Below are 25,601 nucleotides of genomic sequence, written 5' to 3' on the forward strand. Positions count from 1 at the left end.
TTCCTTTTTAATAGTAGCTTTTGTTCTACATGCTAATAAAAACTCTACCAATGCTGGTCTTTTGTTTAGGTCCACCCTATTTCTTTCTCTTTGCCTATACTCTGATATCAGTCCTCGATAGGGAATGCAACCTCTAACCTGCAGTCCAAATAAATTCTTGGTATCTTCCCATTAACTTATCTTTCCTTCTCTAGTTATTTGCTCCCAATACCCTGGTTCATTTGCCAGTTTTCTCCAATAAATTCCAGCCCCATTTTGCCTGCTGTCTAGATTCTGAATTGCAGTCATCCCTATTGGCAAAAAGTACTTTCTCCATTCCCGTGTTGGCTTATTTCTTAAGAGTACTTTCTGTTACTTTATGGATATAATATTCTACATGATTATTGGCATTCTCCTTAAAGCCCTACATCCAAAATCCCAGTCTCTCCTTCTTTCTTGACCTTCCCCCGTTTCATCATCCTCCCTGTCCACTTTGAATTACAGTTTTCTGCTTCTGCTATGTATAAGAGCCTTAGCTGTGTAGCTCAAAAATACCCCTTCAAATTGGGTAAACCCAATCCATCATGTTCTACTAGAAGAATCAGCTTATCCCACCTGACTCTTGCTGTCTTCCCTTCCCAGATAAAGTCCTTCAGCTCTTTATTAACTGCTATCCATAACTTCTCTGGTTGATAAAAAAAAATACGCCTGACCTGGGTATAAGACTAAAGGGACTAAAAACATTTTGACTGCTTGTATCTTACTATCTATATCCATATAAGAAAGCTTCCATTTTCTCAGTTTTTGTATTATCTTTTTTTTCTCATCCAACATATCCTTAGCTGCCACACAAAAATCATCTTTAATCCATACTCCTATATCTATCATTTTATTATGTCCCCAAAAATAAGGATATTGCTAAACCAATTTGTTTGTGGGTACATAACTTATTTCTTTTGCCTTTGCTTTAGCTTCATTAATTCTGTATCCCAAAAAGATTTTAAACTGTCTCAAAATATTCCACAACAGTGTAATGTCTCTTTCTGGTTTTGTCAGGTATGAAATAATATCATCTGCAAATAGAGCCCTTTTCTTGACTACCATACCAATTATATCCTTGAATTTCTAAATCCGTTATTTTCTTTGCCAATGGTTCTAAATATAATGCAAATAACAAAGGGGAAAGAGAACAACCTTGCCTGATTCCTCTGTTCAAGCAGAAATTATCAGATTACTCTGCCAAATACTTTCTCTGCATCAAGACCCAACAACAATGGTATTTTCTTACATTCTGCTTCCCTCTGAATCATCAGTGTACTGTTAATGTTGTCAAATTCTTGCCTCCCCTCCATAAAACCACATTTGATCCATATCTATCAGTTGTGGCAATGCTTTTGTCATTCTTTTAGCCATTATAGACATGAAAACGTTACAATCATGGTTTAGTATTAAAATGGGCCTGTATGAAGCAGGGTCCGATGGATCTTTACCCCTTTTAGGTATTACAGCTACCACTGCTTTCTTCCAGGATGTCAGTACTTATCCTGCTCTTAAAATACTGTTAATACTGTTAAACAAAACCTTCCAGGTTTTTATCAGTTTTTTCCCTTCCTAGCTTCCAAATTTCCACAGGAATACCATCTATTCCTAGGGACTTTCTTGTAGATTGGTTATACATCACCATTTTTATCTCATCTCCTGCTATCCTAACAATTAGTAATTGAGCCTCATCTACCTCTAACCTTGACAAACTTAATTCTTCCATAAAGATTTCCATTTGTATCTTTGGATTTCCATACTTCTCTGCTTCATACAGACTTTCACAGAATTTCCAAAATATTTCTAATACCTAATTATAGTAGAAAACACTGGTGATACCAAGGTAAAACCACCAAGACTTTATTTAAATAAAACAAGTAACTGACTAAGCGCTTTCGCCCATGTAGGGCATCTTCAGAGTCAGTTTTTCACATCTAATCACACCCTTTAAGTACACATTTCAATTAACACAATTAATTCCAATGAATCTGCCCTTTAAACTTTTTGTTTTAACCCTTGACTGTCATTAGTATAGTTGTAGTAAAAAATCTTTTTGTATAAAACACCAAATGTTCAATAAGTAATAACAAACAAGTATTGTTTCAATACCTAAACTCAAAGCATACATTTAAAACATATTAAAGTATATCTATGAATATGCAAAAAAAAGTATGTATATATAAAGTAAATACAAAATATATAATATAATGTACATGAATGCACATGTATCTCATGTATCTAACAAAGTCAAAACATACTCTGTTGTTCTTATCTGTTAGATACAAGCTGCCTTGTGTTTCAATATACATGCTAGGGATAAGGTGCCACTGATGCCAGGTACACTGCTTGCGTCCAATCGTATTTATCATAAGCATTCCCCTGACTTCTAAAATGGTTTTATAATCACCACCAAACTCCTTTGTGTATAGTCTATGACAAAAAATAAAAACTTTTTATAGTTAATGCAATCTTTACTGTGATTGTACAATGAATTAGTTAATTTCTTATTTTTAATGTCCCTGTTATGTTCCATATTTTTAATGTCCCTGTTATGTTCCATAATTCTTTGTCTCAGCTTTCTTGTGGTCATACCAATATAGAAAGCTGGACAAGATAAATAAGTAGCTGCATATATGACCATTTTGGTTTTACAATTACAATAACCTGGACTCCTCAGAGACCTCTTAAAATTACCCACTTGAACATATGGGCCATCATTAATATATTTACATGCTTTACAATTACCACATTTAGCCATCGTAGCAGGCCTTTGACCAGTGGGCATAGATGCTCTTTCCAAATGTTCTTTAATATTCAAACCCCTACTGTTGATAAAGAGGGGATCCTTTCCTAATGTATCTTGCATGTCTGTGGGGAGTACACTTTGCCAAGTCCATTTAATAATGTTTTTAACATCAATGGTTATGGCATTATATTGTAAAACCATACCTGTTTGAACATTCTTCACTTTATGTTTAAGGATATTTTTATTCTCTACATCCCTTTGACTATCTAACAAAATAGGCCTGAAATCTGTGGCTCTTCTTCCAATAATATCCTGTTTAACTGTAGTGAGTAAATCCATAGGATAGCCTCTTTGGACAAACAAGTCAATCAGTGCCTCCAGTTCTTCCAGGAATCTGTTGTCCTCACTAACTATAGGTGATACCCTAATCATCTGGCCTTTGGCCATGTTCTTCTTTACATAATAAGGATGGCAACTGTCGTAATGTAAAAATGTGTTGCTGTATGTCTTCTTCCTAAATAATTTGGATTCTGCCTTCCTGTCTTTGATGTATAAACGTAAATCCAGATAGTTGATAGTATTTTTATACACCTTGTTGGTGAATTTTAAAAATGTTGTAGTGTTGTTCAGATAGCCTATTAAAGTCATCCAACTCATCTCGAGAGCTTTTCCAAAGGAACAGTATGTTATCTAAGGATCTTAAATAAATGATCATCTTGGATCTATAATCAGATGTCAAAACATACTGTTCCTCCCATTCAGCTAATACTAAGTTGGTGTAAATGGACGCACATTTAGTGCCCATAGAACCCCAGTGGATTGCTTATAAAATTCACCTTCAAAGTCAGTATAATTATTTTCCAAAACAATCCGCATCAAGTCTACAAGTAGACATCTCTTTACCTGGTGTACATGACTATATTTAGCTAAACTCCTAGCAAACCAGTCTAAACCAGTGTCATGGGGAATCACTGAAAACAAATTTACTATGTCGACAGTTATGAACAAGAATTCCCCTAAATTTGTATCAGGTAGGGTCCTAAGGCAATCCAAACAGTGTCAAGAATCTTTTAATATGTGTGGTATGTTGTCAAGAATCTTCTTATTCGTAATGTCTATGTACGCTGCTAATGGTTCCGTTTTTGATCCCCTAGCTGCCACTACCGGTCTGAAAGGGGGATTAATAAGATCTTTATGAATCTTGGGGATTCCAAATAAACTGGGCATAACTGGATGTTCCACTAGTAAATAGTTGTATTCATATTAGTTGATTATTCCCTCACAAAGGAATTCATAAAGTTGCCAGTCAATATTTGTATATGCCCTTTGAACTTCAAATTTGGAAACCAATTCATAGGTATTAGAGTCATGTAAAATACTCTGCATGTTCCAGGAGTAATCGGTGTTAGTCATGATGACTACACCGCCCACTTTGTCTGGTTTCATGACCCTGTAATGATCTTTGTCTGGTTTCATGACCCTGTAATCATTACTAAATGAAAGTTCTTTTAAACAAAATTCTTCAGCAGATGTTAAGTTTTTTTTGTTGTTGGGTAACTTTTTGTCGATCAGTCTCCTGATCTGGGTAGTACACAAACGTTCAAATGCTAATATCAAAGGGTTGCTAGGTGGTATAAACACACTACTTCTTTTAAGTGTAAAAATGTGTCTCTATCAATATTGCGTTTATTACCAAAATACAACCTTAAGTTTAACTGCCTAGTGTACAACTTTAAGTTAATAAGTAATTTACTAATGTCATGTTTGAAAGATTGAACAAACGAAAAACCCTTTTTCATTAAATTCAAATTATTTTTAGAAATATCTAGGTCAGAATAGTTATAGATATGAAAAGATTTACCACCAAATATGGTAGGGCCCTCGTTGCTATTAGTAACCAAAATTTGAGTCAAAAGAGTAACAAGTGGACCAAAAGAGGTGCCTGTTGGTAAATCATTGTTAATCAGTGGGCCATCCTTAATGTTGGGGATAGAGTCTAAAACTTTCATCAGTTGTAATTGTTTTGCCTGTGATGCCAGTTGTTGCTGTTGAAATTGTTCCTCCTCTGTCCCCCACCCCTCCAGTTGCTTCCTGACTGAAACCCCTGTCTTTGGGCAATTCTCTGGTCCACATGGTCCTGTGGCTGACCCCGATTTCTTAATTGGTCCGATCGCCTCAGTGGGGGTTGGTTCTCTAAAAAAACTGTCTCTTCTTCTGTATCAGTATGTGTCTCTTCATTGTCACCTACCTCAGTCTGAATCGTCTCCCTCCTTGTGCCACCTTCCCTATTGCCCCTCTTATGTTAGGTGAAGGGTGGGCCCTCTTCTCTTTATATTCAATGGTGTCTCAAGATCTTTTTTTGTTTTCTCTCCAAACTAACTTTTACAAACTTATCAAGGTCAATTGTAATCCTCTCAAATCTATATACATTACTTTCAAACAGTAAGTCATTCATAATACTTTGTTTAAGAATGACCAATTCATTCTTTAAGTTGTTGAGCTTACTGGTATTCTCCCTAATTAATACTCATGAAGTCAAATCCTGTTCGATCAAAAAGCTCTAACATATTGTGATATGCTTCTGAATCAGCCTCAATTCCCATCGGTATTCTAAAAACACTAAGGCTCTAGGGACTTGGTTTAGATCAATAGAACGCTCCAAGAAAACATTGTCCATCTGCAATGATTTGTATTTCCTAGCTAATTTTTCAAATTTTAACAACTGGGAATTGAGTGTTCCTAGATCAGGATTCTGTAACCTAGGTGTTGTGTCACCCAAGACAGGAGGTATTAAAAATTTTATATGTCAAATAAAGAACTTTCAGATCTGTTATTGCTTTCATTATCACTATTACTCCCATTCTGTTGGTACTACCATTATTGTTGTCCACCCTCGATGTAATATTCCTTTCCACCCTTGATACATTAAGATTGTGCTGTCTTTCTGTAGAAGTCCCTGGTGGTGTGTGCATAGTAAATAGTTCAACCTGTGTATTAGTTAAACTGTCATTTTTGTCATTATTTTGTTAGCCTGTAATACAGTAATGATTTGTCTAGACAATTCTAGGTATTGAATCATAAGTTGTTCCATTATAAACAATGGAACCTTGTAGATGTAAAAAGTATTAAATAATGTCTGATCTCTTAGGCCCTGATGTTAATTGTAACAGTGAACAAAAAAACAACTTAGTCTAAAATCTGTGACTGCGTGTTTAAAACACCTTACTCTAGCAAAAACATTCTTTAAAAAAAAAACAAAAAATAAAAAATAAAATGAAACATCTATTGAAAATAATATATAAAACTACAACAACTAATGTAGTGTTTGACATTCAACTTAATCTAAAGGCATGTGTGTTGAAAATTAAACAATACACACTCTAAAAAAACATGATCTTAAACAATGCACTCTAGTACATCAATCCTTTACATCCGTTAGTACTACTAATGAAAAGTAGCACTGTATAGTGTAAAGTACACAATAGTATCTAAAAACCTTTTGTGTAATACGCACTTTGTCAACAAGCTTAGTAAGTTTCAAAAACTTCATAAAAACAACTCTCTAATATTAAATCAAACACTGTTCATTCTGCCTCCTTTTCCTGTGTTAAACAAAAGGATGTCAAACTGAATATATGAAAATTATGCCAAGCCGACTCCCATAGTTCACTCGTAATTCAAACTGAATATTAAAAACAGGTCCTGGTCTAATACGATGACCAAAATTATATGACAATGCACAATTCTAACTAGTCGTGTTCATTTAATAAAACACGTTAACCAGTTAGATATATTAGTTATATAACTGAACAATGTCATCTTTTGAAGTCCAGATGTGTCACGTTGCTTCTATAAAGACTCCAAGTTTCACCAGAAAACAGTTCTCATGTCGTTGAACAAGAAAAAAATGCTGAGCTGTGTTACTGCGCCTTAAACATCTTAACCAAAAAAAGAGAAATGGTAATAAATCCACTCGAACAGCATTCTTTTCAAAGATTAACCTTGTAAACACACTTTAAATTGCAGTGGGAACAACTGAAAACAAAACGGCTAAAGCTCCTGCTCTATGACAGAGCCAAAAACCTTTTCCGGTCACAGCTGCAAAACAGTTGTGCACACTTCCTGGTTGCCGACTTCAAAATTAGCCAGTAACCGTTAAAAAATACCCTGTAACTTGCTCGTCACCTCGGGTGATATAACTGCAGGAAAAACCCTCAACAAGTCAATCTCTCATTACCTTCCTTGTTACAGGCTCCGTAAGCTTGGCAATAGCTCTTTCTACTTTCTGTTGCCTGAGTCGTGCTAAAAAAAGTTTTTCTGCTCTAGTGTTATCAAAAAAAGTTGCTTAACAGCAATCTTTCTAAACTCATGCATATTATCGAGATAATCCCTTATTTTCTGCTTAGCATTTTGCAGTTGATCCCCTTCTTGTTCTGTAAGACTCCACCTATTCTGCAATACTTTAACATTTGTAAGTCACTCTAAATAATTATTGTTACTTCTTAACCATACCTTCCTTTCTTTTATTTCCACCCTATTTTTAAACCCCCCTTAATTTTATCACACTCCCTATCTATATTTTCAAAAGAAATTTCTATCCTCTCTAACAGCACATGAATACTCTGCACTAGTCATTCCTTAAATTCCTCTCTTTTCAACAGATAGGTGGGAAAGCGCCAGTGTCTAATTTTTATTTCATTACCCTGTATTTTTATTTTAGTTATTATTAGCGCATGATTTGAAGTAGTTATTGGGTGTGTACCAAGACCTTCAATTAAATGCACGTTCTTATGAAATATAAATTCATTCTAGCTTAGCCCAGTTTTTATATATTTGAGAATAATACGTAAATTCAGTCTGAACTCCTAGTACTGAATTCACATCTTCCATGCAAAATATTTTCATAAATTTCTTGAAAAATCTACCCTCCTTTGTTATAACTTCCCTTTTGGGCCTCCCAGACATATCTTCAGTGCTGCAAATCACATTCTAGTCCCCACATATAAGTAATATTCCTTGCCGAAAACTGATTATTTCTCTCAGAATTTTCTTCAGCTCCATTACAGCAGTTTTAGGTGGAATATAAACACATGGAATTGTAATCCTCCTCCCTTGCCAGTAGTCCTTTAGCACTACAAATTTGCCATTACCATCTTTTTATCCTCTTCTATCACTACTGGAGTTCCTCTTGCAATTAATATAAGTACTCTTTTCCTTTGTCCCATGTATTCCATTGAATAACCATCCTGAAAACCTTTCTTTATTAAATTCACGTTAAGTTCTTTCTAAATGTGCCTCCTGTAACAGCTATTTGCACTCTGCATTTTAATACAGTTCACTACTCTTTTTTTTTTTTGTATTTATCTGCGAGTCCATTGACATTTAAAGACATTACAGAAAGCATCACTCATTAAAAGGTTATTATTCCCACCTTTTATGAATAACACCTTTTTGTTAAATGTGTAATTCCAGCTTTTGTGTTACATGCATACATTGTTTGGCAGGTTGAACTTTTATACAGTTGTTTCTTGTCATATCCATTTCAGCCTATGCCACATCTTAAAAAAACTTTTATTGAAAGCCCTCAGTCATAAAAACAACCCCCCCATAATGCCTTAAAATCCATTAACTTAACAGACAAAGCTATGTACATCTTCAAATATTGAAATGTTACCCTCCTAATAAAAAGTCCCAAACTGACAGCCACACTCATAGACTTGGGTTAACCTACAAGGAAGGTTATGCAAGCTAAAATTCACAGTGCAGTCTATACTTCTATTAAATGCTAATTGGTTATGTTTTTTTTTCATCAACCAATCACTCTCTACCAGACTCTAGCCAGTTTCTCTTTATTAGATCGTCTCCATGGAGACATATGAATCAGACAGCCAGTTTCTCTTTATCAGATTGTTTCCATGGCAACATGAAGATCAGCTGCAGAATTGCTACTAAGCATCTATTTGCTAAAAAAAGCCTCATAATATTCAATGTTATTTTTCATTTACTTGCTCTCCCTTAAAACTTGTGACCAAATCAATCTAACATCCTTATTCCAGCCATTCTCCTATGCAAGAATGAGAAACAGCACACTAATTTTAATCTTGTCATGCTTTCTTAACCAAGCTTTTTCTTTGACACTGCAGTGCCTACATTTTTTAAAACCGAACAACAGAGAAGGGAAAAGAAAAGGAAAAAAAGAACAGCAGCACGTGTTTACAATCCCTATTACACTTACAAATAACTGAGAAAACTTTATAGCATGTAAAGAAAATCACACACTACAAAAATAGTACTAAAGAAAAAAAATCTTTACTTACACTTCATTTTCTTCCCTTCTCTTCCCCTCTGCAAAAGCTCTTTTCTGAACACTGACATGAAGTAGGGTATATGCTTTAGAGTCCCCTATAAGTCAAACAAATTCTGAAAAAGACAGTGCAATGGTGCAGCAGTTTGCATTGTTGCCTCACAGCAAGAGTTTCTCAGGTTAGATTCTTCTGTGTGGAATCTGCATGTTCTCCCTGCATTTGTGTGGGTTTCCTTTGGGTGCTCTGCTTTCTTCCCACATTACAAATATGTGTCTGAAGTATTTCTGCCCCTGCCTCCACTGAAAATTGGCTTGTTCCAAGTCAGACATTCCAGGTAAACAAATGTTAAATAAATAAAAAGTCCAATATTTCCAGATTTTCTTCTGTCATATTTCATAAATATAATTATTGCATTGTAAAGCCACATTAAGTTACTGGTTTTATTCTTGTTCATCTCCATCTCCCAAATCCTGTCTCTGCTTCATTTCCAATGTACTCTCAAGTCTTCTAGTCAACTCTCGTGCTCCCTTCCTTCTCTCCAACATTTCCTACTGAAACACTGGACAAGGTTTCACAGGTACAGCCTTTCTGTGGTCTTTATTACCAGCAGAACAAGCAGCAGAATCTCCTGTTTCACAGCTTACTTTTTGTTGGACAAACTTTTGTGTTTCCTCCCTAGCTTGTTCTTCATCAAAAAATGATTTTATCCCTCCAGGGAAGAATACCTTACAGCTGGGTACAGCAGTCTGACATTCCCTGAATAGTCGAATAAATCTGCTCCTCTTCTGCCTGGTGTACGATGAGTAATCATTCTCCACAAACACACTGCTGTCTCCCACTTTTAGTACTTTGTCCTCCTGTCACAGTTTTGTCAGAATCAACTCCTACTGTTTGTAAGATTGCATCTTAAATATTAAAGGTCTAGGTTGCTTTTTCATAACTAGGTTTGGAGCATAAACACAATTTGCCCTTTCAACTAACAACAACTGCTATGGAATACCAGACCAACTGCTTATTTGTGTTTTCATAAAATTAATGCAGTCTATTCCTTCCAGCTTCTTTGGTATAGCTGAAAATCTAATGTTTTCCCTATGTGCTCTCTCCTCTAATGCTATTATTTTTTGAGACACCTCTTCCTGAGCAGTCTCATATTCATCTAGCCTTTTCCTCATTTTGACCTCTGCATTTTGCAGCTTTATCACCTCATCTGATTATCTATTTAAAGTGTCTAATATTTTTTCCACCATTTTGTTGTTTGTGTTGATATACTCCATCACTGTTTCATTTATTTTAACCATCCTGTAGACTACCGGAATTCATGTCTGGAGATTGCACTGCTTTTTGCTGAACAGCTGCAGAACTTTCCACAGTCAGCGTTTCTTCCTTACCTTTTGTAGCTGATTTTGTCCAAGTCCTCTGTATTTCTTTTTTACAGGCATCCAGGCAGTACACTTACTAGCCAGTTACTAAAATTTACCCATAAACACAAGTCTACTGGCCTTCTCTGCCAAGTTTCTGTTTTCACACTGGGAGAGCTAGCATTAAGCTGTTGCACAATGTGCAGCCATCTTGGAAGTGCAGTTTTCACACCATTCTTAAACTGAGTACCTTCTTTACACATGCTTCAGTACGCTAACTGGAATAAAGGTGTGGATCATGAGTGATCCAAGGTAGTTGCGGGCTGAAATGACATGAAGGATAGCATTGGTGGCATTATAAATTGTAGTAGTATGGCAATTCTTTAACCACTGAGGAGTACCAAATAGCCAGCTATTAGTTTTAGTACTGTTAATTATTAATTTGTGTCTTCTTAACCAGTTCCATAAAACCTTAAGCTCGTTTTTGGCAACAGAGGCATAATTTAGTTCTTTGCTGGACGTCCTAATAATGTAATTTGCACTCACTGTACACCTCACCTGAGAGTAGCTGACTATGCGGGTCTTTATTACCTTATCGAATGATGAAAAGAACAAAGCTCTTCCATCGATCCGAAAAGGTCGAAACCCCTAAACAGTGCCTTTTTTTCCCAGGGAAAAAAAAAATCGGTGGGCCGTCTTCGGGACTTTGCCATTTCCTCCACTATGGTGTGATCTCAGAGTTGGTATATTTAAGTGGGGGGGGGTGTGGAGGGGGCACAGTGTTTGCTCTTTTCATCATTCGATAAGGTAATATAAACCAGACTATGCTAATACTCTAAGGAAGAAAAAAAGAGTGCCTGACAAAAATGATCACCAATATGATAGTGCTTTCCATGATAGGATTAGAAAAAGTGAACTGGTGGAGGAAGAAAGAAGCAAGAATTAAAGAGGATACCCACATGTAGCCCTTACTTTTCTTTGCAACCAATGCAGTAATGTGCACCACAGTACATCATACGAATACTGATATGAATTCAAAATCATACATTATATAAAATACAACTGCTCAGTTAAAACATCAGACAATGTAACAGACATCCCTGTACCAAAACAATCTGCCACAGTGGCAGTGGTGCGTACAGGTGAGAAAAGTGGACTGAAAAACAGCAGTTTACTACAAGGCTCTCTCCTGGTTTACATATAGCTGCTTGAAACAAGACTATTCATATCACATTACCCAAGCAATTAACATACTTCTCAACCTCATAGCACAAGAAATCTGGACAAAGCCAAAAATAATGGGGCACAAAAATAGGGACAATTTTTAAATATTGCTCATATAAGCTTGGAATTTTGCTAGAATAAAATATTTTGTGTTATCGTGCATTATCTGAAGGATGTGAAATCTGAAACTCAAATGTATTTCATTATTTAGTGAAGTAAAACCTCACTGATTTTCCAGAAAACCACAGATTTTGAGGAACAGACCTAAAATATGATGTAAAAATCTGGACATTCTGCAAAAATCTGGACAGCTGAGAAGTATTTGCTGCTCACATTTCCTTGAGAACTTCATATAGCTGTATGTCACTTGTTTGAAGTGTATGAGTTTGCAGCTTCCCACAGGAAGAGCAAGGCAACTTTTTCATGCATGTTGTTTCTCTAAAGTGCAGTGGTGTTGGACTGAGAAAGCTAAGGGGAGGTAGGGGGTAAAGTCCCACATGTGGAGTGCACACAGATTTATCTACTGCAAAAAATAACCTATTTTTCCCCCTTTTTTAGTATGAGTAGAATTTGTCCATAAATTGTACAGTCTCAAGCACATATGTATCAAGACAAAATGACTGACTTCAACAATTGGCTAAGCTTCTGGTGTCATTCTAAGGGGATCCAGTATCTATCTGCCTGGGATGACATGGTCGACAGACCATGATGCTTTGCCAAATATGGCCTGCACCTGTCACCCCTGGGATTCCGGATAATGGCCAAGGCTCTTGCCGCTCCTATACTGCCTTTTTTAGGCAAAGTTCAAATGACAAATTCACCACCATAACAGGAACAGGCAAGCAAAAACTGAGGGTAATGCTACTCAATGCTAGTAGTCTAAATCTCAAAATGCACTCACTAGAGGCACTCCTTAAAATGAAGAACGTAGATATCTGTGCAGTGACTGAGACCTGGTTCAAGGCTCTAGACAGCACCCCCTGCATTACCAGGCTATAACTCATACCACACTTTTCGGCAATCTAACCTGGACCAGAACACCAAAGGCGGAGGTGTGTCCATGTTCATTACGGATATCCATACCTCCAGGCTAGTTGTGCAGCATAATGCATCCGAGGTTATCGAAGTGCAACTAACTCTGGACAAAACTGCAATCCAAATTGTAGCTTGGTAGAGACTGCCCACCATGCCTCAGGAGTCCCGCTCCTCTTTTCTTGATATACTGGAAAATATTAGGGTTCAACAAAACACCCTAATAATGGGCAATTTCAACTACCCCACTATTAACTGGGAAAACTACTCATGTACCAACTCCTTAGCTCAACGCTTTCTGGAATTCATAAATTCCAATGCCCTAGATCAACTTATCCACAACTCCACCAGGGGGAACAATATCATAGACCTAGTCATTACCTGAAATCAACTCCTTGTTGGTCAGATCCGACCATAAGCTAATCACCCTAGAGATCCGCATCACACCCCCACCCACCGTTGAGGAAACTACAGTAAAAAATGTCTCCAAAGCCAACTTCAATGCTTCTTAAGACAGAAGTGGAGAACTTCATGACATCCATGCAGATGGACAATAGATTTACGACTGCTGAATCCTACACAAATGCACTCTATAAGCACATACACTAGTGCATGGATCATGTTATCCCAAACAGAACCAATACGCTATCCTCCAAAAACAGGAAGCCAATCTGGTGGTCCCCTGCCATAAACAAACTTTACAACAGAAGGAAGAAACTGTTGCAAAAGGAGTAAAATCCCATGAGTAAAGGAGCTGCCTGTACAGCCTCAGTAAGAAGCTGAGACCCCTTATAAGAACCTCCAAAGCTAGCTATGAAAACAAAATTGCCACTGATTCTAAGGGCAACCACAAAGCATTCTATAGCTATGTCAAGAATCTCAATGGCAAAGCCCAGATCTGCTCTGAGTTACAGCACAACGGTATGAAAATTACAGAATCAACTGATACTTCCAACAACCTGGCAGACAGGTTCAGTGCTAACTTTACAATGAAGACTGCAGAGTTCCTCTAATCACAATCTATGCAGGTAAAAGCTGTACTCTCTAAAACCAAAAACACAGCATCCATGGGACCGGACAACATCCCAAGCTATGTTTTACAGGAACTTCAGAACGAATTGGCTCCCCACCTAAGCACCATATTCAATCATAGTCTCAAGTTGGTCTTTGTGCCCAATGAAATGGCACACAGTAACAGTTATCCCACTTCACAAAGGGGGAGCCATCACTGATCCTGGGAACTATTGTCCTATTAGCCTGACGAGCCTGGTCTGCAAGGCCATGGAACACATTCATCATGAAACTCATAAACAAAGACATTGGTAACCTTCAAACTCTGGACCCCACCCAGTTCAGGTTTGTGAAAGGCAGCTCATGCCTTCTGAACCTGACCGACTTCTTTCAGGCAGTCACCAAAGCCGTAGATGAAGGTAAGGTGGTTCACACAGCCTATCTTGACCTCGCCAAGACTTTCAACACCATCCCCCATTCTGGAATTATAGCTAAACTCACTAAACTACGTATAAATCCCTACGTCACAAGATGGGTTGCTAAATGGCTCACTGACAGAACCCATACTGTAAAAGTTGCAGACTCCAAATCTGACTTCAAACCAGTGGCAAGTGGAGTACCACAGGGTTCAGTCCTGGGACCTCTCCTGTTTGGTATCTACCTTCTATGAAGTACAGGCTAACACAGAAGGCCTCTGGCTAACGAAGTTCGCAGATGACTGCAAACTAGGAGCCATAGTCGAGTCCCCAAATGATATGGATATCCTACAGAAGGGCCTCACTGAGACAGATGCCTGGTGTCAAGAGGCATGGCCTCAAGCTCAATCCTAAAAAGTGCACTGTCATCCCCGTTGGTAAAAACTCTGTACCCATGAACTACCACATAAACGGCAGTCTACTTAATGCCGAATGTGTGATAAGAGACCTTGTGGCCCAGGTGGACAGTAGTCTCTCCTTTGATAATCACATCGCCACAGTAGTCAGGAAATCCTTCTATGTGGCACACCTCATCACAAAAGGGTTCTCATACAGGAAAAAAAAAAGGGGTCATTGTTCCCCTCTGTTCGGCACCCAGACCCATTATAGAGTACAATGCCCCTTTTGGAATGTACCTCACAAGACATCTGCAGCAGCTGGAAAGGCCACAGACGTACCTCACAAAGAGGATTACTGGCCTCAAACAGATGCCCTACACTGACCTCATAAATTCCAGCTTTACTCTGTAGCATATTGCCTACTCCGAGGAGATCTCTGCCTAACATATAAAGCTATGTTAAACCCAGAGCTGTTGGACATGCTACACCTTAAGAAATCCCAATCCCTCAGAGCTACATGCTCTAGGGACCTAAACCTTGTCACCACAATAAACAGGACATGCTAGAGGGATAGATTCTTGCCCCAGAGACTTCCTATGCACTGGAATAAGCTACCCATCTATATCAAGCAAAGTTCATCATTTGCACTCTTCAAGAAAAATCTTGATGAGTGGATGGGAAATAGGAAATAGATCCCGGGGATCACTTCTGTGGCTCTGCTCGACAGGGGCACAGGAAATTAACATTCTTGGGTGGCGTAAGCCAGGGAACCTTGTTGGCTAGGCTTACTTAAGCCCTTGGACCGATAGCCTAGTACCTACCTACCTATGAAATGTTTGCATACTGGGGCTGTCAAGCTTCAGGCAGCTGCATCAAGGGAATTGTGGTCAAAGTCATTATATTCAGGCAGACATAGCGGAGCCTTTTACTGTCAACAAATAACATGAAGAAAAAGCATACATTATTATAAACAATAGTACTACAGACAATACTTACTCCTTAATAAATTAATATCTTTGGCGTTTTCAGTAAAAAGGGATACCACCTCTGCTACCATGACATTATAATTATCAGCTTTTTTGTACGCCTGTAGTGCTGCAGAAAAGCGACTGTAGTCATTTGGTTCTAAAGCCTTCTTCACATCAGATAGATATGCTGCCAGCACTGCCTTTGAGTTGTTCTTCCCTCCCTGTGTGCTGCATGATTCCACTTCAGGCTTGCTTTTAGTGACAGGATTTGCTGGTTTGCTCTTCTCAGCTTTCAGGAGAAAAAAAATATGAGAAGATCATTTTGTTTTATGAAGGTAAAGCTGTGATGGTAAAGTCACATGCTCATCCACACAACCCAGAGCAAGGAGATATGTGCTCAGTTACAAGGTTAATAAAATAAATATAAGAACTGTATCACATCATGTGCACAAAGTTCTTTCAAAATGCAAGATGACAATATGCCCACAGTTAATTCCCATGCATGAATAATCAAACACTCCAATAACTGCAAAAACTCACCTCTGAGCTATGCAGTTCACGTACAATACTGCTGGGTAGTCATGTTACAAAAGAATGATGAATACACACAAAAATGTGAACATTAATTCTGCAACTTATAGCCAAAAGTACTGTATATTATAAGAGCAAGAAAGGGCTTCTACCAGTGGTCACTACTGACATTACTAAGACCTCTGTCAGTGTCTCACACAACAAACTACTTCAAGAACTTGGCTAATACAGGCCTGGTAAGATGGTACTTCTGCTGTTTTGCACCTACCACATTCTATTTTTTGGATATAACTGATTTATGAAACCAACACTGGACAGAGACACAAGAAGTTGTCTTAAGACTGCTTGAGATCCCTTCTGTTTACAGTACAGGCAAACCAGAATTACAAATCACTTTTATGTTGATGACCTTGCAGATGTATGTGCCAACTACTTAGCAGTAAACATAAGTATTTTAGCTAAATCTACCACTTCTTGCTTATTTATGATACAAGTTTGTAAGGTTGTTGGGCTCTTTAAGGAGGTTAATTATATGCAATTGTAGAGGGGTTCACCTGTTATAAATAATGAGCTGCTGAATAGTTTTGTATCCTTTGAAGGCAAAAGGCCTAGGTACCAGATTGTATTTAGTGGTTGTATCCAGTAAAGCTCTTTTGAACCACTGCCTCTGTGGATAGTTTTTTTTTGGATTTTGCATTCTAATATAAAAGTGCACCTCGCTGTAATAGGAGACAACCATCATTCTGGAAGTAAATGTAGAGAGACTCAGTGAACTGAGAAAGCAACCACAACACTATAATTATCAGAAGCTGCCATGCACTCTCTTGGCATCCCACATCATACTTTATCATGTAACTCTTCAGGCTTCATTCAGGGAACATTACTGCTTAATTTATAAAATGTACTTTAAATTATTAATTTATTTAAATTTGTTAACTGGGGTTGCACACTGATCATAATTGAGTATTTTCATGCCAGCAAACATTACATAATGCTAACAGCAGCAGTCAAACAAATGAGACACACAAAATATGACTGTAGATGTTAATATTTCTGATCTAAATAATTACAATGAAATTAATTTTAAAGCTTGATGAAGTTAATACTTACTAGGCAAATACAATTATTAAATCTCAAGTAGGCAACTTATCAGAATGTTATGAATGATAAAATGTTGCAATGCTTGCAGCATAGCGTGGCTAACAAACAATATGGCTTAACATAATTCAGTGAGTGTTAGTACATAAATGAGAAGTTATGTACCTACCATAACGTTCCATGTTAGTTGTCTTCTCTCACCTTCTTTCTTGCTGGATGGGTTCGGAGCCGAACCTCGGCTCCGACTCAGCCACTTACTAAAGCTCGAGAGCTAATTTTACCGGCTCGAGGCAACCCTATATCCCATGATGCTAGGCGATAACTACCCAGATCTCATTTGGTAGTGGAAAAACAACCTAGGCAATATAGTCTTCCAACTGGATAGGAGGAGGAAAAGGATAACCCGAAAGGATCGCTATCTAAGCTGAAGTTACCCTAGGACAAGGTATTTGGCTATAAATGCAAGATCAGGACCCTTCAAAGAAGGGGGAAAAACTTCTCGGTCTGTCCAGGCTAGGGGGATGGCGGGCGGGACGCAAGAAAGAAGGTGAGAGAAGACAACTAACATGGAACGTTATGGTAGGTACATAAATTCTCAATGTTAAGTTGTCAATCTCGCCTTCATTCTTACTGGATGGGACCGCATCCCTAGCACCTTCCTCCTGGCTGGCTCATTGGAACAGACTCTTGAAAACGGTGGAACCAAAGTTTGCCCTGCTTTTGGAGGCCATGTCCAATTTGTAATGTGATACAAAGGTATGAGGAGAAGCCCATGTGGCTGCCGCGCAAATAGTGTCTATTGGTAGTCTGGCTTGAAAGGCTGTTGATGTGGCTAGTGCCCTGGTTGAATGGGCTCTTGGACTAGAAGGCAATTCTTTGCCTCTGAGTTGGTAAATATACGTGATCAAAGAAGAGAGCCACCTAGACAAAGTTACCTTGGATACTGGAAAGCCTTTCCTATTTTCTGCATACGATAAAAAGAGTTGATCAGATTTCCTGATTTGTTTAGTTCTGTCCAAATAATATCGGAGCGGACGATGAACATCCAGACAATGCAGTTTTTGCTCCGCCCTGTTCGTATAGTTAGGGAAGAAAACTGGGAGGTCAATTGATTGATTTAAATTTGTCTGCGAAGCCACCTTGGGTATGAAAGAGGGGTTCGTTCTTAGAGAAACTCTGTCTTTGTGGAAGACTAAGTAAGGAGGATGAATGCAGAGGGCATGAAGTTCAGATACTCTCCTAGCAGATGTAACAGCGTCCAGGAAAGTAATTTCAGTGAACAGGAAGCCGCAGGTTCAAAGGGAGGTAGAATCAAGGATGTTAAAACTAGATTTAGATCCCACTGTGGTGGAGGATCTTTGATCGGAGGTTTGAGTAAAAAGACACCTCTCAGGAATGCTTTGCAAGGCTTATGGGACATGATGCTGCAGTCCGACAGACCTATGTGAAAATTTGAAATGGCTGCCAAATGAACTTTTACTGTGGAGGATGAAGACCCCGAATGAAAAATTTCAGCTAGGAAATCTAAGACTGAGTGAATTGGAGCAGTGAACGGATCTATATTTCTAGCCTTTGCCCAGAAGGAAAAACGTTGCCATTTACTAGTGTAAATCCTTCTGGTAGAAGATTTAAGGGAAGCTACTATAATATCCCTGATGGGATTTGAAATCATAGGAAGCCTAGCTAGGGGCGGAAGTGGAGCAACCAAGCAGTGAGGTTGAGAGAATGAAGGGATTGGTGCAGCTGCCCCGACTGATGGGCTAAAAGATCTGGCACTTGATCCAGATGCCAAGGCTGCTCCAAGAGATAACGATGCAGGAATGGAAACCAAATCTGTTGAGGCCAATAAGGGGCAATGAAAATCATCTTAGCTCTCAAGGCGGTTGCTTTCTGAATTACCTGTGATATTAACGGAAGGGGTGGAAAGGCATAAAGAGGTCCCCGAGGCCAATCGTGGACTAGAGCATCTCTGGGGGGATGGCCTAGCAGGGGAAAGAGAGTGAAGAAGTCGGGGCATTTGCTGTTTTGAGGTGTAGCAAAAAGATCGCAGCAAGGAAGGCCCCACTTCTGAAAAATCTCTTCCATCACAGATTGTTTGAGAGACCACTCATGTGGCATGAGGATGGCTCTGCTCAACCTGTCCGCTATGATGTTGGACTTCCCGGGGATATGCGTTGCTATCAGAAACCGCTGAGAAGAGATCGCCCATTGCCAAAGTCTGAGAGCTTCTCGACACAGGGAACAGGACTTGGTTCCACCCTGCTTGTTGATATACCACACTACGGACATATTGTCCGTTCGGATTGCAATAGTCCCCAGGGGAAGAGAGTCTTGGAGGGCTTGCAACGTCAAAAGCACTGCTCTAATCTCCAGGACATTTATGTGCAGGTGGCATTCGAAAGGTTGCCATGTGCCGTGGACCGTCCTGTCCTGAAAATGCCCCCCCCCCCAATCAGGGAGGTGTCCGTTGTGACTGTGGCGACCGGAGAGGGGGGAATAAAGGGTCTGCCTTGATGGACTTGATGGGAGCTCATCCACCAAGAAAGATGATTTTTGCAAATTGGAGTTATCATGATCTTGTAGTGCATGGGGAGTTGTTGGAAAGACCACTGGGCAAAAAGCATCCACTGTAGAAGACGCATGTAAAACCCGGGCAAGAGGAAGAAGTGTGATGGCGGCCGCCATGAGCCCTAATACTTTCAGGACATACCTGGCCTGAATTCTGTCGCTCTGAAGCAGAACATGGACATGATTTTGGTTATCTAAAATCCTTTGATCTGTTAGCTTTGCTGAAAGCTGCACGGTGTCCAAGTTGGCACCTATAAAGGTAAAAGATTGACAAGGCGACAAGGCAGACTTTTCGAAATTTATAGAGATTCCTAGCCCTCTGCAAATGTGGATGGTGTAATGTCTGGCCTGAAGAAGTTGATGCCTGGTGGTGGCGGTGAGGAGCCAGTCGTCTAGATATGGAAACACCTGGAATCCTTGACGCTTCAGGTGAGCCGTAACCGCTGCCATACATTTGATGAATACTCTGGGGGCTGTAGTGAGACCAAAGGGCAGGGCTCTGAACTGGTAGTGAGTGGCCCCCAGTCGGAAGCGGAGAAACCTCCAGGAGGGCCTGTGAACTTTGATGTGATAGTACACGTCCTGAAGATCCACAGAGCACATGCAATTGTCCTTGCCCAGAAAGGGTAGAATGGACTGTAGCGTGACCATCCGGAATCTTGTCTTTTTTACAAGCCTGTTTAGTTTGCTGAGATCTAATATTGGTCTCCAGTCCCCTGTTTTTTTTTGGTACCAAAAAGAACTTTGAGTAGACTCTGGATCCTATTTGGTCTGCTGGGACTGGCTGGATGGCCCTTTTTGCTAGTAGTTTTGAAATTTCTAGCACTGCTTGTTCCCTTAGACTGGGTGGAACGTCTGGAAGGGATCCCTTTTGTTGAGTTGGGGTTTGGATAAAGGGAATTTTGTAACCCTCGGATATAACCGACTGTACCCAATTGTCTAAAGTAAGGGAGAGCCAGGCTTTTGGGTACAGCGATAATCTTCCCCCGACTGCCTCCGAAGGTGGACAGTCGGGCAACATCTCAGGGATGTTGGAAGGGTTTGTCAGAGAGAGACTCTCTGTTACCCTGATTCTGCGGACCCCCTCTGCCTCTTGGGCGGCGTCTGTTATTGTTACCCCCTCTGCCTCTGGGGGTAAACTGACCTCTTGCATCAGGCGTGACTCCTTGTGATTTGCGGAACCACATTTTTCCACCCTTTTGACCCTTAGGATATGATCTGGAAGGGGTGGAGAAACGGACTCCTACGGCAGAAAGAGTCTTGCCATCTTGCTCGCATCTGGTCAAGGTGTCTTTCACTTGAGGGCTGAACAACGTCGAACCATCAAAGGGGGAGTTAGTGATGGACGCCTTGAAGGGGTCTGCAAAATTACAAAGCCGCATCCAGACGTGACGCCTTAAGGCCACACCTACCTGTGCCTGCAGCCCTATTCGCTCCATCGGCTGCATAGGAAATGAGCCGCATGGAGGAGTTAACAATGGAGTTTAGGGTTCCCAGCTGTTTGCTGATTTTCTCTTGGGGCCCAGCAGCTGACAGATCCTGTAAAACTTCACCCAACTCTTTGAGAACATCTCTCTGAAGGCGGGTGAAGTGACAAATGTAATTCAGCGACCGCATGGCAAAGGTCGCTGAAGAAAACATCCGCTTGCCATACCTATCCATAGTCCTACAATCCTTGTTAGGAGGATGGATAGGTACTGAAGGATCGGCTAGTTCCTTCTTGGTGGCTGCAGCCACCACCATGGCATCAACCGGGACACCTTTTGTTAGAAATTGCCTATCTGCTGGAGCCGTAATATATTTAGAAGGCCTCCGTGGGGTGGATTCCACCGAATCCGGGGCCGTCCACGCCTTCCGTGCCACCACGTCCATAAGGGGGTCGAAAGGTGGAGACACCCAGGAGGTGGAGGGTCGAGAACCAGACGCCTCCAGGTAAACCGACTTGTCCTCAGAAGGATTAAGGGAAGACCAGTCCCCCCTCTGTTTCAGGATTTCAAGGATGTCTGAGAAGGAGACATCCTCAGAGGGGGATCTTGGGGATCCTTCCGACTCATCCAAGTCGGTATCGGATGTAATGGACTCAGGGGAGTCCACATGCTTCCTCTTACATGTCCTCTTGCATGGAGGTTCACCTGAAGGGTCAGGAGAAGCCTCGGAAGAGGAAGATATTCCCAGTGGGGAAATCTGAGGCTTTGGGTCTCTGGGTCTGGGAGCAAGAGAGTGGGAAGAGACGTCAGCAGGCACTGTAGTGGGAGGAGCTGATGGAGCTGACTGTTGACCGTGCCCTGGGGCTAGTACACTCCTCATCACCTCGAAGGCTCCCCTATCAGATAGGCCAGAGGGCTCCCGCTCCGAAGAGGTAGGAACCCCAGGCTGCACCGACAGGGACGGCTCCAAAGCTGATGTCGGGGCCGAGCTCATCAGCGCCGACGCTCCGAGAAGGAGAACGGGTTCGGACAAGGGTCCGATGCCACTCGCCCCCTCGGAGCCGGCGAGAGAGACCAGGCACCGGGATCTCTCCAATGAAGGCATCAAGGAGGAGATCGGAGCAGAAGACAACGAAGCCGAAGGGGGAGGTATCGGCTTCGACGCCACAACAGTCACGGCTCCGAGGAGCTCCGGCTCCGAACTCTGAGGGAGAGTCGAAGGAGGAATAGTAGGTAGAGTTGAAATAGCCACTGTCTGATGAGACGGGCTATGAAGCATTTGGGCCAGTGCCTGAGACTTTAACAGTCTACTGACCACTCTCTCGAGGTCATGGTCGGAAAGCCTGGACGACCGAGAAGAACGGCTCCGCTCCGAGAGCAAGGGCGACCCTGGAGCCGAATGGATCGATTCCAGAGATGGAGATCTGGATCTTTTTCTGGAGATGGATGGAGCCGAAGAAGCCGAAGATACGTCGGCTCCAGCCGGAGCCGACCGTGAAAGTAAAGGCTCAGCAGTATCGGTGCTGAGTGGAGCCGAAGTTGGAAGCTGCGGCACCGAAGCATCGGCTCCAGCCGGAGCCGATGTTGCCACCGATGATGAGCCAGCAGCCGAAGGCTTAGGACTCGGAGCCGACGGTTTTGCTGGCTTCGAGGGCTTCCCTGGCACGGACTTAGGTGGGGAGCCCTCGGGCTTTAATAAGCCCCTTAATATTAATTTGTTCCTGCGCTCCTGCAGGACTCTTGGGCTGAATGCATGGCACACAGAACAAGAGTCCTGCAGGTGCAGGGGTCCCAGGCAGTAAACACAAGAAGTGTGACCGTCTGTCAGAGACATCTTCTGACAGCACGAATCACACTTCTTGAAGCCCGAGACCTGTGTGTCCTTCAACATAGTACTGTCAAAGAAAAGGCACAAGCAAAAAAACACACACACACACACACACACACACACACACACACACACACACACACACACACACACACACACACATCCAATCCAAGCAAACTAGTTAAACAGGGATACACAAGCACACCACAGACACAGCAGAGAATCCCTGTCAGGAACTAGGAAAGGAGCAGGCCTAAGGCCTAAAGTAGGGGGAGGGATTAGAATGGATAAAAGGGGAAAAAAATTTAGCACCAACGGGAAAAGGGGTGTAATGTAACTGTTAGCTAACTAAACAAAGAAAGGGAGTGGGAAGGCTAAGTTTCAAAGGTGACTTTGAAGTAATGAAAATCCCAATACTTACCAAGAGCCGGTAAAACGCACCTCGTCAGCGAAGCGGCAAACGAGATCTGGGTAGTTATCGCCTAGCATCATGGGATATAGGGTTGCCTCAAGCCGGTAAAATTAGCTCTCGAGCTTTAGTAAGTGGCCGAGTCGGAGCCGAGGTTAGGCTCCGAACCCATCCAGCAAGAATGAGGGTGAGATTGACAACTTAACATCATATGGTATCTCACAAATCAAGCTACATGAATGACACAAGCAAAAGATCACTGTTAAAACCAGAAGTGACTGAAAGGGAATACAATCTGTTTTTTATTTAGAAATTATGAACTCGTATTTCAAAAGATAGCTATACCCTTGGGTCATCTCTCTGCCCGACTGCTGTATATAATTTTTTACACATACACACCAGTGTTAAGTGTTCTAACTTTCCAATTATGCTTTGCTGTTTTGTGTAGTTCTTTGCTGCCTAATCTTGCTGGTATTGCAGCTTTCTCTTTGTCATCCTGTTTTTATACCACTTGGTTTCTAACATGACTGTGGCTGAAAAAGTCGCAATTTGCACCAGACTTCTTACCTGCCAAAACATTATTAAATCAATTAGGAACAGTTAAGCTGAAAGGACCAAAACATGAAGTTGTTGAGCAAAACTACCAAAATGTGCTACAGATAAATAATTCAAAAATACAGTGTCAATGGATTACTTACACACACAACTTCAAAGGATGTTTTGACACCAAAATACATGAGGAAGGAGGAAGAAAGAAGAAAAGTTACAACAGCCATGTACTGCAAGAAGAAAGAGCACTACATTTAGGACATCTGAATGACACTGGTGGAGAAGGACATCCAATGAAACAAGATAAAACAGACTGATCCATCTATTACCTCCTTTTCCCATTTATGCACATGGAGTTGGGGTGTCACATCATGTCACATGTCCCATGATATTTAAAAATGGGACAAAAGTTCATGGGAAGCTGAAACTGTTGGACTTTTTCTATCAGGAATGTTAGCTTGTTAAAAAAAAAAACGTCTGACATACAGGAAGGACAAAAATGTAAGTCACAAAGTATGACCTTATTTTTAAGAAAGCCCCACAGCAAGGAAGTAAGAAAGACTTCTGACATGCTGGCAGTGGGGACTCAGTAGCAAGAGTGCAACGACAGACTACTCGGTAACTTTGGATTTAAAATGTTATTATTGTTTCTACAAAAAGTTCTGCAACTGGTGGAAAGACAGGGTGAAGGTAATTTGTGTACAGTGTATTCCTACATATTCTCAAGGAATCTTCATAAATAAGTACTAAAAAGTCAGAAATGGATATACTGCCACAGTAAATCATAAGTCAGAACTTTTCAAGAAGTTTGTTCTTGCTACATGTAAATGCAGAGCACGCTGTAAAAGCAGCCAGGCCAACAAGTACAATTTACCTGATTTATTCTCTTACCTAACATTCAACACAAAGTCTGATAACACTAAATGTAATTCTATAATAATTCTGAGGACTTGTGTAAGGGCAAAACACCACCATCACAGCGTATTTCCAGTTTAAATCAGTCTGTGAGGAGATCAGGAAAAATACCAATAAAAGACCTAAAAAAAGATTTGCGGAAAAGTGTAACTAGTAAATGCATAATCACAAAAGGAAAAGTTAGTAGGTATATAGCTTTCTTATCCACCAGGGATTATTTTTCACCATTAAACACAGAGTCATGTGAAAAAAGGAAGATAAAAGGGCACTAATGGGCAGGGATAAGTGCTCATTTTTTAAAATGAACTTAAAACTGGCACAGATATAGCCAGAAATTTATGTTCTGCATACATATTTTATACTGATGTCTCTCCAAACACACTCACTTAACATTTAAAAAATATACACAACTTCAACTTTCCAAACATTACCTTCAACAGAGTTAAGAAATGAATACTTCAGTTTTCTTTCAATGTTTCACAGGCTGCTCTATTGGTTGGTTAATTCCTGCAGGAGTGAAAAGAATTATATGGCACAGTCATTCCCTTAAGGAAAGAAGTGAGCATGCTGGCAGTAGTGTCATCACTTATGGAAGGAATTCAGCATTTTATTTCATGCCCAACAATTTCCCTGCACAGCCACAGTGACACTTCTGCAGCTTGACAGACAAATGGTATTGCACAGGACTGTATGGCCCACAGAAGCCCACCACCTCTTCAGATAAATGCCTCCACTGCCTCTCCAGTCTCCACCACTCAAATACAGCATGCATTTGCAAATATGAACCTCATTTTAACAGA

The 25,601-nt window shown here is 40.5% G+C and overlaps 1 protein-coding gene across 1 annotated transcript in view; it reads right to left on the reverse strand.

Annotated features, from left to right (window-relative positions):
* The window catches only part of RTEL1 (regulator of telomere elongation helicase 1), a gene marked incomplete in the record, with an annotated part of 4,697,248 nt that overhangs the window by 403,801 nt on the left and 4,267,846 nt on the right, over positions 1-25,601 (reverse strand). Inside the window, 1 exon segment of the mRNA XM_044056976.1 lies at positions 15,505-15,765. Within this exon segment, the coding sequence (XP_043912911.1) occupies positions 15,505-15,765 (261 nt within the window).

The sequence above is a fragment of the Protopterus annectens genome, chromosome 14.part0 (genome assembly GCF_019279795.1).
Source record: "Protopterus annectens isolate FY-2018-M chromosome 14.part0, PAN1.0, whole genome shotgun sequence".
Lineage (NCBI taxonomy): Eukaryota > Metazoa > Chordata > Ceratodontiformes > Protopteridae > Protopterus > Protopterus annectens.